Below are 18,309 nucleotides of genomic sequence, written 5' to 3'. Positions count from 1 at the left end.
AACCATAATTTCAGTCAGTTGATTTAATTCAATACAAAGAATATATATATATATATATATATATATTGGTGGTTCTAAATAGATTATCCAATAATTACGAACCAAAGAACAACTTTTACTGTTTTTTTTGTCAGTGTGAAGGAATAGACCACAAAGAAAGTGATTTGTAGCTAACGGTGTATCCAAATGTTGTGATAATACTCTATCTCCTCCACCAGAGGAAATAGCCTTTAATGATGGAGCCGTGCTGCTGAAAATAATGAAACCCAAATCTGAACGACAACTATCTGTGCCCTTCTATTTAAATTCACATATTTTAATCTTTTGCTGCAATATCTATTTGACAGACACCTGAAAAAAAAGCTGTATCTGTGAGCGGCCGTCTATGGGAATAAGCTTTGAAGCGATTACATTTGATAGCAATCTTCAATGGGACCTTGAATGACAGCTTTGCGTCTGTATGGAGACAAATGCAAAACAAAATGCTGCCACTCAACCACAGCGTTCACGTTCCCCTGTCTATATACGTACCCACACGCAGACGTCACCTGGATGACAATGGAATGGAGGAACAGAGAGATATGAGCCGCCCGTCTAAGGTTGTCCCACAAAGCATAATATTAAAGAAAATAAAAAAGAAAGATAGCAGCCTATAGCGTCACAAACATACATATTAGTGTTACTGCACCACTTACGTTTGAGAGATGGAATCATATGTCTATCCATCCATCCATCGTCAACCGTTTATTTTTACTCATAATTTGTATAATTATTTTGTAACCCATTTTTCACCCAGTGCCAATTATCTAATGTAATCCTGGGTGCTACACTCCCTCTGCCAACCTTGGGAGAGCAACGGACTGACCTCATGCTTCCTTCTATGCATGAGTAGTCCAAGCCGCTTCTTATCACCTGACAAGGGAGAGATTCCCCGGCTGTACGTAGCACATGGAAGGAACGCGTTATTCCAACCCGTTCCTTTCCCCTCCATCAGGCACCCCGGCTGGCCAGGGGGAGGCAGTATAGAGACCAGGATTACTGCATGTTTTTTTATGAGGGTACCTACCCTAGGAGACACAGGGAGAACATGCAAATTCCACACAGAAAGGCCCTTTTGCCAACTCTACTTAGGGTATGGGCACTGATGACGCGGAGGGGAGAACACGCCCCCCAGCGCCCACAGCGTCCCCATGCAGTGGGAATCGAACCCAGGACCTTCTAGCTGTGAGGCGACAGCGCTACCGACTGCACTACTGTGGCCCCCTTCTTCAACTTTTTATCCGGAATCGGGTCGCACGGGTAACAGTTTCAAGTGAGATTTCCAAAGTTCCATATCCTGAGCCAAGGTCTCGAACCGATGGTGCCATTAGGACCACGCCATCCGCAAAAAAAGCAGTGAAGCAACCCTTAGCTCACCGAGCCTTATACCTTCTCACCACTTTGCCTCGAGATCCTGTCCATGAATATCACAAACAGGATAGGTGACAAGGTGCAGCCCTGGCGGAGGCCAACCTTCAACAGAAACGGGTTTCCTTCTTACCGTAGATTGCTTATTCTCATATAGGGGGCCACAGTTGGGGGCTATTGGGGGCCCTTATTGAAAGGTTTCATATAGGGAACCCTGTAATATAACACAATAATCTGATCTGCCAGAAGAGACTCACTGTCTGACTCCTATAGCGCACGGCAGTGGTGGCAACTTTGTGGTTCCACAGATTTATAAAGCTCATTATTTTTCCCCATAGAAATTTCCGAAACTATAAACATATTTTAATTCTGGAAACAAGCCATCCAGGATCCTGATGAATCATGAACATAACATTTGATTCTGTGTCAAAAACGATTTTAATATTTAATAAATAGCAGGAGGAGTGGAGGAATTATTAATTAGGTGATTTTCCACAAGCCCAAATGTGTCTCATTGCCGTCAGTTGCTTTGCTGTGCTGCACAGGCACAACACAATCCTCCCCCTACCATCCATGAAAAAACAAACAAAACACAAGCATCATGGTTGACACGTCTTTGATACCGTTCATTTATTTTGTCTCTGGACGGCACATTTCAAAAAGGGCCAAGATGCCAGCGTTGCCAAATTTGTCCCAAACAAATGATGTCCCGGCCAGAATGGAAGCTCCTTGGAGAGTGTCCTCGCCAAAGGCAGTAAATCAGTGGGCCCGTGCCAGCATCCCAGCAGCCTCGGTACAGGAGCACACGGGCTGCTTGGGGGAGCGACGGCCTCTGTTGGCTTGGCAGCTCAAAGGGCCTCTGACCGGGCGCCAGTAGGCTCCTCTGAGACCCAGACAGAACCTCCTGGGCCGCTAAGTGAGCGAAGATGGAACCAAGCGGTGGAAAAATCACAATGAGGCCTGAGAGAGAAGAGCAGAGAGAACGAGAGAGGGAGGCAGAGAGAGAGAGAGAGAGAGAGAGAGAGAGAGACAGATGAGAGAGGTAGGGAATAGGGGAATTTCACTGAATGCACAATTCTCAGTATGGGGGTCAGGCATTGCAGTGATACTTTTATCAAAGGCAGACACTTGATATGCCTAAGAAAAGGAGTCTGGAGGCACCTGGGATGAGAAGCAAAGGAAAGAATATACTGTACCGCTCTTTGAACGGATAACAAACCAACAGAGCTCTGTCACAAACGCAGTCATGCTCCCGCGTACCTTCTGACAGATGGAACACAGACTTGTCCTTGAAAGGTGTGCGTCCGTGCATGCTTATTTTCTAAAGGCACGCCGGACAATGCATGCTCGCACAGTAAAAGTGTGGGCATACGAGTGTTTGTTTAACTGGTAAAAAGTACAAATGAGAGAGAGGGGGGGGGGGGGGGGGGTGGGGGGTTGAACTCTGTGAAAGTACGAACGGAACCAAATGGACACCCACCCATTTTGTTTTGTTTGACGTATATTTGAAGTAGATTTGGTTCCGTTTGTACTCTCTCACAGTTAAATGAACACTTGGGATTTGACTGTGCAGTCAAATACAACACAGTTATTCACGTACAGCAACCGCTCGCCTCCCTATCTCCCAACTCTCAACATCAATTAATGCGCGAAGCGCTTAAAAGTAATCTCTATCATTTAAATGAATCTAAAGCCCCCTGGTGGAACGGCGGGAAAGCCCCACATCAACGCACCAGCTGCTACCTTTAAAGTCCCTATCGTTGCATTCAGGCTCTGGTGACTAGTTTAGATATTGATGTGGCGCCGTCTGCCAGCTTGCCTCTGCCGACTGGCAACTAGCCAGACTTTAGCAAAGACATTACTGGGAAAAGTCATAACCCGCCGATAGCTCTGTTGTTGTCTAACCCAAAGAACAGCGTGCGGGTGGCTACTTTGGCCTGTTTTGTTTGCAGTGGTGGAATGTGGCACATTTACTCAAGTACAATAGATTTTGAAGTATAGGCCTAGGCCTACTGTTATATTTTGATGACAATAATGTTGTATTTCAACCAAGTAACTTATATTTTGTAGGCCTATATTGTGGTATTGTACTTACTTAAGTAAATAAATAAAAGAATAATAATCTGAGTACTTTTTCCACAAGGGCAGCTGTTATTGTCAGGCCAAACAACAGTGTGGCCATCTTGGGGAGTTTTGTTTTCAGAGTTTGTTTGCATACATCAACAAGCCAGAGAGGCACAGTATTACATCAGAGACACCTGCATGCAAGTACAGCAGCAACCCGCAGCCATGTTAGTCATTTCCTTATGCTAATGCAGCCCTCGTCTACATTATTCAAACCCTCACCTACCTGTCAATGGAAGGGAAGTAGTATGTACAAGTCACACACATAATACAAGGATGGGGGTTTACTGCTGGAACAAGCAGAAATACAAATAATGCGAAATAAAAACAAATACACAGTTAAAACTGATGTGTTGCGTCGGCTATAGTAGATCGGCTATTTTCAGGAGATTGGTGCAGAGGGAAAAATGGAGGGGGAAGTATAGAGTTGTTTACAATTATCATGTATGTTTCACCCCTGTTTGCGGGAATTTGTTGTTAAATGTCAAAGCTCTACTACAGCACTACACAAGCCTCCATTGTCTGATATGTCATTGCCGTTTGAAACCTCTTTGGTAAAGGGGCAAAACTTACACTCTACCCACTGTCCTACTGTAATCCAAAGACTGACGGCAATATTTCAATAGAGGACTCATTTAAACAGAACCTATATATAGTATAAACCTATGTGTTAAGCTCACACCATGTCACCACTTATGTTGTGAGCTTGCAGATCCGATATTTTTGCCAAATGTTTGCGTAGGCTATTTATGCTAGTTCATGTGGTTCATTCTATTCTAAAATGTTTAAGCTTCAAATGTTGGACAAATGTTGAGATGCATCTGTTTTATCCAGGGTAATTGTGCTGTCCATGTCAAATAAAAGAGTAAAAGAAAAACTACAAAAAATGAATGCACATATCTAGAGATGATCAGATGACCAAAATGGACCATTATCTCTCAGTTTACATAGGTGGCAAACAAATACACTTTCAAAGGAGTATTTTTGGAGACAAGAATTAATCCCTTCGACCCTCTTTCATTTCCCAGCACTTTTAGACCACATCTTGTCCGCAAAGTGCTTTGTCTGTGTGTGTCTGTGTGTCTTTGAGTGCATGTGTGTGCGCATGTGAATAGAGGCCCGTATACGTGCGCCATTACCGCGTTGCTATTTAAAATGCTATAAAAATCTGCAGAGGAAAACGACTGGAGTCGTGTTACTTCAATGAGCACGGCGATCAATCTTTTGCTTCTTTACTTGCCTCCTTTCACCCACTTCATTTCACTTTGTTGAAACACGCTGAGAAAACCACATATTGGGTAACATAGACCCATTTAGAAAGCAATTTAAGGGACTATGTGGCTTCCAGGGCCTGTGATGGAGTGGTGTCTTTTAATTATACTGTATCAAGATTCAAGGTTTCTTTATTGTTACATCTTGTGTACAGGTACCTAAGAGTACAACTCTTTTCACTCACTGTTGGATTAACCACATCATGAAGCCTAGCATCTCTATTCTGAGTATGTAAAATGAAATGTGCTGAATGGTAAATGCTGAATCTATATAGAGTGTTGAGCCTTTCTCCAAAGCACTTTACAATTTGCATTACATTCACTCACACCGACAGCGGAGGAAACCACGCAGCAATCTGCTCATCAGGAGGAGCTACATATATGGGGTCAAGTGTCTTACTTCAGGGGGAGCCGGGTATCGAACCAGATTTTGCCCTAAAATCACGCGGTACACAGTATCTCTAAAGTCATGTCATCAACATGGATCTGTCCCATTTCCCATATTCCCTCCTGATTGCCTACCATTGCCTTCTAAAGTTTGTGTATGCGGCTTATCTCCCGATTAGGGAGTCTTACTGCATGGTAATCGTCTAAAAAGTAGCCGATCTACAAGCCCACAAAGCATTGCAACATGGCGCTTTGTGAGTCAGCCTCATGTTGTCTATGATGTCAGTCATATATGATGTCAGTCATCTCCATATTAAGTTTAATTTGTAACTAGAAACTGTTTGTACTGTCGAGGTGAGCTTGACTGATAGATAAAGATCTACCCTTTGGCTGCACCTCATTGGCTAAGGGCCCTGCCTTTGTACTGTCGAGGAGAACTTGACTGATATCACGTCATTTTGAGGAGAACTTGACTGATAAGTTACGTCATTTTGAGGAGAACTTGATAAATAAACTAGAAATACTGTTCCTACGAAACAGTGTGGGCTCGCATGTAACACCCTGTATGGGCACAAAGATCTACCCTTTGGCTGCACCTCATTGGCTAAGGGCCCTGCCTTTGTACTGTCGAGGAGAACTTGATAGATTACGTCATTTTTTAGGAGAACTTGACTGATAGATTACGTCACTTTTTCTGGAGAACTTTACTGATAGATTACGTCATTTTTGAGGAGAACTTGATAGATAAATAATGAAGATAACAGCATTCTCGCTTTCAGCGAGGCCACAATAATGAAGATAACATACGTGTGCTCGCTTTCAGCGAGCCCACAATTAAAGTCAACAATGGAGAAAATTAATTCACAAATACGTACATGAAATACGTTCATGTACGTACAAATACGTACATTCGGGCGGCCCAGCGTCTAGTCGGCGACCTGGCCAACTCGGGAACGATGTAAATAGGGAATGAATGCCCCGCCCTTTAATGCAAACCCCATTATACCTGTTGTCATAGGACCCGTTTTGACCATCTGTTTGCCTGTGTCCATTTATGCCCATATATGGAGATATCTGTATCTGTCTGTCTGTCGGCGTCCATTTTATGTCCATATATGGAGATCACTGCAGATATAGTTCTGGTTCCATTTTATGCCCATATATGCCCATATATGGAGATATCTGTCTATTTGCGTCCCTTTATGCCCGTATATGGAGATATCTGTTTATCTGCGTCCATTTTATGCCCATATATGAGATCTCTGTCGCTTTTTGTTTGTTTCTTCTTTAAGCAGAATACACAGCCTGCTTAAATCTGCATCATTCAAGTCATCCTCCCAGTCCCACGCTTTGTTGCTTGTCTTATGTTTGTCTTTGTCTCTTTTATTTTATTTTTTGGAGCGGACCCCATGAATGCCCCACCCTTTAATGCAAACCCCAATATACCTGTTGTCATAGGACACGTTTTGACCATCTGTTTGCCTTTGTCCCCACCCTTTAATGCAAACCCCAATACCTGTTGTCATAGGACCCGTTTTGACCATCTGTTTGCCTTTGTCCCCTTATGCCCATATTTAAAGATCTCTGCACACACAGTACCGGTTGCGGAAAACTCTGATGTCAGACATCAGCTCCGCATTCGGGCATTCATTTTATGCCCATATCTGGAGAACACGCGTGCCGGTGGGAAGAACGGTTCTCGAGATACGCGGATTACATACATACATACACATTCACAGAGATTTTTTGTTGACTCATGTGGCGTACGTGATGTCAGAGCCTTTTATGAAGTGATGTCACAATGAGTCAGCGCTTGCGCAGATTTCCTCCGGAACAGCCTGATGTCAACAATCAGCTCCGCATAAGGAGATTCGGAACGTTTTGCGCCGGTTCGGAAAAAACGTGCGTCGGGTCGGGTCGAGGCCGGCACTGCACTCCGAGCCGCGGCGGGGAACGTGCGTGCCGAATCTGAAGCCGGTGGGACGAACGGTTCTCGAGATACACGGATTACATACACACAGACAGAGATTTGTCGCATTTATAGATAGATGTCTGTCCTAGATATGTTTCATGTTCATGTTTTTGGACAAGACTGATGTCACAAATATGATGTCATCTACTTGAATAAAACCAAATAAAATAAATCTATATGTTTGAAAAGGAGCATGACAACTTGTTCAAATGGCTTCTGAGTTTCATAAAGATCGTATTTGTAATAATGATTACTATTCTCTACTAAATGTCAGGAAAGAGGCAACGCAGAAGGAGCTAAAGGAAGCATACAGGCAATTGTGCTTGCTGTATCATCCGGACAAACACCTCGACCCAGAACTGAAGCGAAAAGCAGAGCAGTCATTTTGTTCTGCATATCGAGCTTATGAAGTTCTTAGTGATCCACAGACTCGGGCCATCTATGATATCTATGGCAAGAAGGGAGTTGATCTTGAAGGATGGCAGGTGGTGGAAAGACAACGAACACCAGAGGAGATCCAAGACGAGTATGAGTATCTTCAGAGAAAGCGAGAGGAAATGCGGCTTCAACAAATCACCAACCCAAAGTCAATGATCAGTGCAGACATTGATGCCACACATCTCTTTGGTCCTGATCCATATGAAGACTTTGAGGAAATGAGTTTGGGTGAGTTGCTCTCACGCATTGAGATCAACAAGATGCAAATATCACAATCTATTGAGGCTCCTCTTACTACAAAAGACACAGCCATTTTTTCTGTGTCTCTGTTGAGCGACAATGGAAAGCCACAGGGAAACCTCTACTTGGGCTTAAGAAAAGTCATCTCGGCAAAAGCCTGGGGAGAGCTTAGGGTTGGTTCGAGAGACGATTACGGACCGTTCTTGGGAATGTATATGTTCCGACAACTGGCAAGACGCTGCTTCCTGGCCGTACAGTCTCAACTCTATTTTTCATCCGAAGGGGTGAGTCCTTATTTCACCACTGTGCTGGGCCGTCAGCTAGACAAAAATACCATGGGTTACCTGCGATGCCGCTGGGGTGTCATGTCATCTATGAAGACTAGCATTGTCAGGGACACCAAGCATACCAACTTCACATTCGCTGCACATATCGGCATGCCTGACATCTTCCTGAAGATGGGTTACCAATACAAATTCCAGGATGAAAACCAAACCAAGATCAACGGATCTATAAAGTCAGGATTACTCTTTGGGACTGTAGTAGAGTATGGTGCTAAAACACAGATCAGTAAAAATAGTGTCCTGGGGGCCACTGTTAGTGTCGGACCGCTGCACGGGGTCTCTCTCAAAATCAAGTTAAACAGAGCCAGTCAGACGTATACCCTCCCAATCCGTCTGGCCGACAAGCTGCTGCCCAGTGCTGTGTATTATGCCACAGTGGGACCACTGGTCTTGTACCTCGCTCTTCAAAAGCTTGTTATCCAGCCCTACATGCGTTCCCAAAAGGAAAAACTCCCGGGAAGCTCATCTTCAGACATCACCAGGAAGAGGAAAGAGGCCGAGTCATGTGTTCTACTGATGCGTGCCTCTGTACAAAAAATTATTGAAGCAGAGGAGTCTAAAATGGGTCTCATCATCCTCAGTGCTTGGTACGGCAGGTTTCCGCCAGACGACAACAGGAAACACGAAATCATCGATGTGACTGTGCCACTGCAGTGTCATGTGAAGGACTCCAAGCTCCTACTCACAGAGGTTACAAAGTCGGGCCTCCCTGGGTTCTATGACCCCTGTGTGGGGAAGGACAAGAGTCTGAAGGTGGTGTACCAGTTCCTTGCAGTCCAGCATCAGGTCATGTCAGGGGACAAAGAACCACTCCGGATACCGATGCAGTCTCACAGGGTTGACATATAAGCAATGATTCTCAACCTTTTTGACGACCCCCATTTTTGGACATATGGCCTACATTTGGCCTACTTGGTTCCCGCATGGGCTACATGGGGGCTAACTGGGCATGGGTTGGAAGTGGGCTTCCCCACGTGGTTCCCGCACGTCAGTCTAACCAGTGTGCCTGGTTCTACAGACAGGGATCTCCATATATGGGCTCACCACTGGCATCACCGCTTCCAAAGAAATCTGATACATACATACATACATACCCAGCCGATCGCAGTACTTGTGCCCTCTGCTTGCGCAAGTAATAACTAGAAAGATGCAATTGGAAATTGTAAGTGTGGTTGCCGTGATGCGAGTCACATTTGCAAATGAATTCCATCTTACCATTTGCATTTTCCCCTTTCAAATCAATGTATTCACTAACTAGACCAGGTCAACCTGGTTGTGCCAGACCCCCTGTCTGTCATCATCATTTATGACATCATGCCTTTTGTAGGCATGTCATCATCATGTCATCATCATATATACCCTTTATATAGAAAACCCGGACAGACCGACATTTGCTTATGTAGGCCTACCCATTTCATGGGTCTGGCAATAAATTAATTATTATCTATATAATATGGAGATCCCTGATGTCATCATTATCAAGCCTATATCTTGGATTGTCCATATATGGACATATTGTATCAGACATGTATGATGTCAGTCATCTCCATATTTGGGAAAAGTAAAAAAATAAAAATGAAGTCAATGAAAACTAATTCACAAGTACATGTATATAAATTAATCGATATATATAACTCTCAGCAAAATGCACCCCTATGTGTCCCGATGAAGCCGGTTGATTTGACACAGTGTGGCACATACAAGTATGTGCCACCAAAACTGTGGGAGGAGTAGCGCAGCGAAATTACGTTTATCTAGTAAGATGGAAAGATGGATGGAAACAAATTAAGTAGGACAAGTACTATCTATAGTCTGGTTGCTGCAGGGGCAACCACACTAACTAGGCTGCACTCTGTCGAGGTGCCAACTTGCGTTTTGTGCACTCATAACCAAATATGGCTCACTCTGCTGGTGCAAGTAACTAGAAAGATGCAATTCTGGGAAATTGCAAGTGTGGTTGCACTGATGGGAGTCACAAGGAGGTCCAAGCACATCATGCTCTCCATTTGCACACTTGTAATCCATGGGCAAGGTGATGTGCACATCACTTTCCAAGTGCTGGTGCTGGCCTCAGGTCGACATAGGATTAAAAAGAATGGAAGTCCGCACAACAGCTGATGCTCCACAGTGTTTATTCAATTAAAACATAATAAAGATTGACAACGTTTCGGCCATCAGCTGGCTGTTGTGCGGACTTCAATTCTTTTTAATAGAAAATTCCCTTCTTGAATTCTGTCTTGTACTTATGTTAGCCTATATTGTGTTGTCACTCCTTCCTAACTGAACATTATATTGTCCAATCAGAGATCAGAAAAAGGTTAACAACGAATGATATGACAAATAGATCCACTCTCATAATTACAGCCCCGACGTGGCAGAATATTCTCTTATAGTACGTTATCACTCTGTGAACGTTTAAAATAGTGAAGCGAAGTCGCTTTTCTAACCTATAGACTATACCCAGCCAGCACGCCCACATGGATCCCGCATGGGTACGAGGTGGGCTACTTGGGTACCATGTGGGCATGGGATTGAAGTGGGCAAATTACATGGGACCCACGTGGGCTACATGTGGGATAACTGGGCATGGGATTGAAGTGGGCTGGCCCACATGGTTCCCGCATGGGCTACATGGGGGCTAACTGGGCATGGGTTGGAAGTGGGCTTCCCCACGTGGTTCCCGCACGTCAGTCTAACCAGTGTGCCTGGTTCTACAGACAGGGATCTCCATATATGGGCATAAAAGGGATTGTATGTGGCCGATGTGGCCTCCATATATGGGCATTCCCATGTGAAGTCCAATAGGGGAACCACACTAACAGAATCACTTTTATGCCCATATATGGATAGTCCTGTCTGTAGAACCAGCCACACTGGTTAGGCTGACATGGTCTATAGGTTAGTTAGACTGACATGTATATATTGGAATTCACAGATATGGGCTTAATATTGATGACATCAGGGATCTCCATTATGGGCAGGTCAGCCATAGGCATTGAGGTCAGCTATAGACATTGAGGTGTTACAGAATCGCAGAAGGACGTACTGACAAGTGCTGGTTCTGATACTAAACTGCGACGTACAGTCACAATAAAAAGTTCAGCAAGAGCCGCTGATACAAACGACCTACGGCCTGGTCGCGACTTAGGCCACGACTTGGAGGTCGTAGGTCCCGGTTCTGGAGGTTTTGCGCGATCTCGGTCGTAATTCAGCGACCTGGGAAGTCCGCGATCGAAACTCTACGCTTGCTAAGGGAAGGGACGCGAGTTTAGAAACTCTACGCTTGCTAAGGGAAGGAGCGCCGCGATCGAAACTCTACGCTTGCTAAGGGAAGGGACGCGAGTTTAGAAACTCTACGCTTGCTAAGGGAAGGAGCGCCGCGATCGAAACTCTACGCTTGCTAAGGGAAGGGACGCGAGTTTAGAAACTCTACGCTTGCTAAGGGAAGGAGCGCTCGTTTTCAACAGCGTCGGCAGGTTAGCTACTCAGTGTCGGCAGGTTAGGGTTAGGGTTAGGGTTAGGGTTAGGGTTAGGGTTAGGGTTAGAGTTGGGGTTAGGGTTAAGGTTAGGGTTAGAGTTAGAGTTGGGGTTAGGGTTAAGGATAGGTTTTGGTGCACCTCGCGCGGTCCAAGTGACTACAATGGAGCGCTTCCTACCTCCGGTTCAGCCAATCACAAGCTTCAAAAGGTTGAATAGCGCTGCTGCTCTAGAATATTCTGCAAAAAGACCTTTTAAATACGACCGCGGACTTCCCAGGTCGCTGAACAACGGCCCGATCGCGCAACAACGGCCCGGGGACGACCGAGGTGGCGCAACCACGGCCGGGGGTCGCGAAACTAGACCGGCCGCGACCTAACAAGTATGTACCGCGAACTACGACCTCCAGAACCGGGACCTACGACCTCCAGGTCGTGGCCTAGGTCGCGACCAGGCCGTAGGTCGTTCGTATCAGCGGCTGTCTCTCAAAAAGTTTAGCCACCCGATTTAATATTTTCACCCAAAACAAATAAGCAATAATAGACATAAGCTCACACCGTATCTTGATGCGATGCATTTTGAGCTTGTAGATCCAATCTTCTAGTGTCTTTTTTCTTTCTTCTAATGTGTGGAATAGACCGGGACAACAATCCCAGGCAGGGATTATTTAGATTATAATAATAATAATAATTGAGAATGTAAAAAATACTTGATATGAACCAACCTTTTTCACATAAACATGATGCTTTATTGAAGGATTTATTTCTCAGTGTTGTCAAGTCTGCTTTTTATTATAAGTGATACATTTTGGGCTTGTTTATCTTACAACACTGCCACGGGTATACAGCGCGATACTGTTGTTGTTGTTTCAGAGGCTGCAGTGTGCAATTGAATTAACTGTTGTTCTGACGCATCAAAGATCATATAAGTTATTTGTTTCTTGCCCTTAATAATAGCTCAGATTAATTTAGACTGACTAATAAAGTATTCAATCAATCAATCAATCAATCAAACAGTCTGCAATGGAAGCACTGTAAATAAGAAGGGAGTAAAGTGATGCCCAACCTTCCACGCTTCCATTTTGCATACATTTTTTTCATTTTGCAGTCGCATATATAGGCTTGTCCTATGGTCAATCAAATTAGTTGCACAGGACCACAATGGTTATCCTTTTAACATTATTGTATAATTGTACCTCTGTAAACTGTTAATAAACTACTCATAGACTCTGACATAGTCTAGCTGATGACAATCCGAGTCCCTTGACTTCTATTATGAAAAGTTATAGCAAAAAGTAAAAGTTTGACATACAAATATTAGTGGGATTCTGCATCAGAGGCAGTGACAGTGCACACAAGACATTTGGTGTTGATTGGTCCAACGGTTTGCTAAATTAGTTCTGGACAGGCACACAGACAGACACACAGACCGACTCTAATAGACAGCAGAGGCACAGCGTAAAAAGAAGTAATATTGCGACGCAAGGTTTGTGCCCGACAGCCAAGATATAGTTGTAATATCCACATCATCCACATTTCATGGCGGTTGGTACATGTGAGATGTGTGTCGCTACACATGCTCCGCAACATTAGCATTTCCTAAAATGAGGTGATTCAACAGCCTCCCACCAGGAGGAAATACACTCAATCTGCTTAACTCCGAACACAGAATTTAATTTTAATTAAACAGTTAATGAGCCATGGGATTAATGCCAATGACTTTTTAAAGCAAACATCTATAAATCATTAAAGCCCCATTTGAAAGGGGGGGGGGGGGGAGCTGGGCGAACGAACGTATGTGAGCCTCCAGCTGCCCACTGCTACCTCTGTCCCTCTCCCTCACCCTCTCTCTCCCTCTCTCTCTCTCTCTCTCTCTCTCTCTGACTTTCTCCCAGTGGCGTCAGTTCAGAAAAAAGTTAAGGTACGGCAACATGACTGGTGTCTTGCACGCGCGTGACACCAGTCATGTTGCCATACCTTAGCACAGAGTCCTGCAACGGGTCGGGGCCCCGTGGGTACCCGACGGGTACCCGTGTTTGACGGGCGGACACGGGCGGAATATATACTATTATACATTTGCGTGTGCGGGGACGGGCGGTGCACGACTAAACATGGGCGGGTGTCATTTTACTGTGAAAATCAGACAACTGTTTCTACTTGAGTGCACACAGTGAGCAGCAGGACAGAACCATGGCATGCATACAGCACTGTTTCTGCCTAAACGTCAAGTCACACACACGGCTGGAGCGCACAGTCACACTCACAGGAGGAGGACACCGACACACAACTGAATAAAGTGGGCGCGAGTTAACTTCTTGCCTAGCGCGATGTAGTTGCCCAAACTAATATGATTTGGGCTTTACTTAGCCTATCTCATTAAACCTTAATATGCAAACCTACAAGTCTGAGGGACTGTGTTTGTTTTGTTATGTCATGATGGGGCGCAAGGAATTAAGGGTGACTTGCCTGCAATCAACTTGTCCAATTTTCACAACCACATCCATTGCTGCGATCAGAAAGGTACTTGATTGTATAATATCCACGTCATTCCACGACTATTAGGAGTTCAGATCCCTGTGTTATTATCGTCAACTGGGTCCAGTTTGTTTAGATTACCTCGGGCTGTTTATCATCATAACAGTAGCCTAAACAGTGACGAGCGAACCATGACAGACAGAGGGAGTCCCTCTTTCAGCAGTGAAAAGCTGGATATGTGCTTCGCCGTATGACGGTGCGTGTCGAGCATAGCAGACATGAAAGCTCACAAAGCTGCAAGTTCCGACATGTTGTGAGCTTGTAGCTCTGATATTTTCAATGCGCGACACCATCGTATGACAAATACAACTGCACACATGCAACGAGGCAGAACGCAGAAGCAGCAAGCTGTCGTGACAGTGTCATATCATCCATACTATAATTAGAGAGGTCAGTCAGTAGGTCAGTCAGTAGGTCAGTCAGTCAGTCAGTCACACATTGCATTATCTATTCACCCGCTTCAGCGACTGATCCCAAATTTAACATGGCATTCAAGCTATTTATTAGCGTTTCTTCACCACTTCTGTTCAACACTACAGCCTGTTGTCAGGGTTACGGTCCGTTCCTCCAGGCCATGGGATCTGTAGCCCCGGGCCCACACACACCTCTCTCACAGTTAGGAATGTTGCAGTGACGAGAGACTCTCTCTCTCTCTCTCTCTCTCTCTCTCTCTCTCTCTCTCTCTCTCTCTCTCTCTCTCTCTCTCTCTCTCTCTCTGCATGCATGGGTCACGCATGCACCGGGTGATGTCTGTCTCATCTTCCAACGGGTATGGAAAAATTATGTGGAGCAAGCACATACATCCCCATACTTCTATTCACCTAATTTTGCTGTTAAATTATTTGTATCCATCATAAATACACACTCCTCCATGGGCTGCTCCTTACATTATGATGCTCCCACATATTCCCACGCACGCACCAGTTAGAGTTACTTTCCCCATAACCCACACTCTGCACATATTTTGCAGCACATATCTTCGAACGGGTAAGGTCTAGTTTTAAATGATTATGATTGGTTTTAAAGGTTGTTCTACTTTATCCAAATAATAATATTAATAATAGGCTTAATAACAGCATTTTCCGACAGCGACGGCGTGCAGGGACGATCAACTATGGAGTGAAAAATAGAGTGCAATGCTATTGGAAGAACACACGCATGGCTGTAGGCTATTTACTTTAATGCATGAAATCACCGGTAGCGGGGCGGGCGACGGGTCCTTTTTTTGACGGGCGGGGCAGGGCTGGTTTAGATTTTTATACAATAGCGGGTAGAGGGGCGGTCCACGGATCTGATTAATGACGGGCGGGGCGGCCGCGGGTTGTCAAAATTGGCCCCGTGCAGGACTCTGCTAGCTTGATTTCAGACTCAGCTCACGCTTTAGTCGGAAACTGTGCCCTATTCTAAACGATTTACGGGGGAGGGTCTTTTTTGCGAGTGATCGCGACGCATGGTGCTCGCGACGCACGGTGATTGCGACACACGGCCGCGGCGTGTGTGTGTGTGTGTGTGTGTGTGTGTGTGTGTGTGTGTGTGTGTGTGTGTGTGTGTGTGTGTGTGTGTGTGTGTGTGTGTGTGTGTTGGTGTGTGTCTCTGTCTGCTTCCACACAGAACTGCGACCAGAAACATGTAATCAACATTAACAGCTTGGTGAACTCAGCGTGCGCACGTGTGTGTGCATGTGTGCCTGTCGTGTGTGAACTTTGTTTGAAATCGTTTCAACTGCTGCGCTGATTGGATATTCGTTAGACCCACCCCCACCCCCTGCGCTCATTTTTGGCTGCTAAAACCGATTCATGTACTCAGCTCCAGACCAGAGAAAGAGTCCACTCTGAGAGTGAGCGGGGTCTATGGGCTGGAACCAGGCAAGGACTCTGTCTTAGCAACAGGCATGATACATTTATTTTAAGAAGTACATTTAGTAGTTATTTTATTGTAATTTAACAACATAGTAACCAGAACAGATAGACAAAGAGATATTCATGGATTTATATTTAAAAGTAACTTTTATTTTCCCCCCTGGACCCAGGGTATGGCAGCTGCACACCCCTGCCATACCCAATTGACGCCCCTGCTCTCTCCCCGTCCCCCTCTCTCCCTCTCCCCCCCCCCCCCCCCCCCCTCTCATATCCTCCAGAGAGTGGCACTCTGCGGCCGGATCTCTCTTGCCATTGGTCAGATGGATTGCAGACAGGGAGGCAGGCAGACAGACAGACAGTGTGTGCGCTGAATAACCTTCCCTCTTAAACAGTTAAGCTGCAAGCCGGGTGCAACATAGACGGAGCATGTCATAATTATGAGAGATTAGCATGGGATCTTCCTTGATGATGTGCGTGAGGAAAGAGCCCGCATTAATGATACATCATGTCTGCGGCGTCTTTAGTTCCTTTCTGTCTTTCTTTTTTGGTCACAGATAAAGTCTTTACAACACTGATCTTATGTCAGTGCAGTGGTGGAGGAATTCAAGTAGTTACTCACAGTACTCAGATTTGTTACTTTAAATTGCAATTAACACAAAAATACAACAATTCAAAGCCCTGTTTTCAAAATGTTGCTTGAGTAGGCCTAAAAGTACAAAAATATTGGCATAAAAATATACTTGAAGTAGCTAGACTAACAAAGTAAAAGTACTCAAAACATTTTAGAGAATTACTGATACAAGGTATTTTTGATTTGTAAATACTTAGGTAAAGAATACCTCAGAATTGTACTTAACAGTATAGAGTATGTTTAATTTCAACCACCATAGCCAGTGTTGGGTGTAACAGCGTTAAAACTAACAGCGTTACGTAGCGCTGGTGGTAACGGAGTAACTTAACAAGTTACTTTTGCAATATAGCAGGATCGTTACCAGTTACATTTCTCAAAAACGGGTTATTAAATTTGGTGTAACACGGGGTTACTCGCGGTCATCTATTAGGGACATAAGGAGAATTTATTTGTGCGTGTCTTGTTTACATTAATTTACAGTCGCTCACGACATGGCAGGGCATGAGAGAAGCCCTTTAGTAAGGCTGTGGAATAATTCACACTATTTTTGGATTTACTGGTGAAAGGATAGATCACTCTTTTTTATGTTTACCAAACTTCCTCGCAGGTGGGTTTTAATGGTCGGTAACGGAAAAAGTAACCTAGCGCATTACTTTTCTCAGTGGGTAACGCAGTAATAACGGATTCGTTTTTCAATTCAGTAACGAATGTATCCTAACGAGAAGGTAAAAGGTAACAATACCCAACACTGTAGATAGCCAGATCTTATGTCAGTGGAGAATGCCCTTTTAAAGAAACACTTAATCCCAGAGTCAGATTACTTTATGACTGGGATATTGACCTAAAGTCTCTACAATGGCAGATGCCTAAATGGATGGGCTTTAAATAGATGGAAACCAACCCTACCAGCCTTAGTGAATGTATGGACACCAGAGCAGTACAAAACATGATGGGATTCTGACATTGGCTCCATGTGAAGGACATGTTGACTGCTTCACATTCAGTGAATTAATTCATAATCTTTTCAATTTATGGAGATTCCGAGAGATGAGTTTAATACACAATCACATTCTTATTTGTCTAATGCATCATTAGTCTGGGTTTTGAAATGTAAAAACAAAAACATGATCTACATGCAAGCACTCAGCTTTATCAATTTTTTACAGATTTTGTCAAATTTGACCAAAATAGGAATGCCCACGTTAATGTGGTTTACGTTTTTTATTTTTATAATCAAATATATCTATACATTTCCCAAAAGTAAATGCATGCATTTACTTGACCAGAAGAAGGGATAAAATCCCATCCCCACTGGCAAAAGAAATAGAAGAAAAAAGGTCAACGTGGATCTCCTTCAATTGGTTCATCATGAAGCAGAGAAGATTTTCTTTTCCAGATCTCACATTTTATTATGTCACACGACTCAAAGCATGTGGGATTTCAAATTATTATTAAAATAAGACGCACAAAGCAGACATTGTAACCTGCCACGGCTTTTACAATTATCTGTCATAAGCCATACACATATGTAGTACCAGCACTGTGTACACAATACACAGTCCATGATTAATGTGCATAATTATGCTATTTTTCTTAACGTTCTACTTATTGCTGTCATTCTCAAA

At 44.2% G+C, this 18,309-nt stretch overlaps 1 protein-coding gene across 1 annotated transcript; it reads left to right on the top strand.

Moving 5' to 3' along the window:
- Positions 1–7,370: 7,370 nt before the first annotated feature.
- LOC308288686 (dnaJ homolog subfamily C member 11-like) lies at positions 7,371–9,032 on the top strand (the record flags this gene model as incomplete). The annotated part of the gene is made up of 1 exon (XM_080730156.1): positions 7,371–9,032. The coding sequence occupies one exon, from the start codon at positions 7,371–7,373 to the stop codon at positions 9,030–9,032; it is 1,662 nt and encodes a 553-aa protein (XP_080586282.1).
- Positions 9,033–18,309: the final 9,277 nt, after the last annotated feature.

This window comes from Nannobrachium achirus (assembly GCF_963921795.1).
Source record: "Nannobrachium achirus genome assembly, chromosome: 7".
NCBI lineage: Eukaryota > Metazoa > Chordata > Actinopteri > Myctophiformes > Myctophidae > Nannobrachium > Nannobrachium achirus.
The sequence above is the reverse complement of the archived record's forward strand: the minus strand, read 5'-3'. Positions and strand labels throughout refer to the sequence as shown.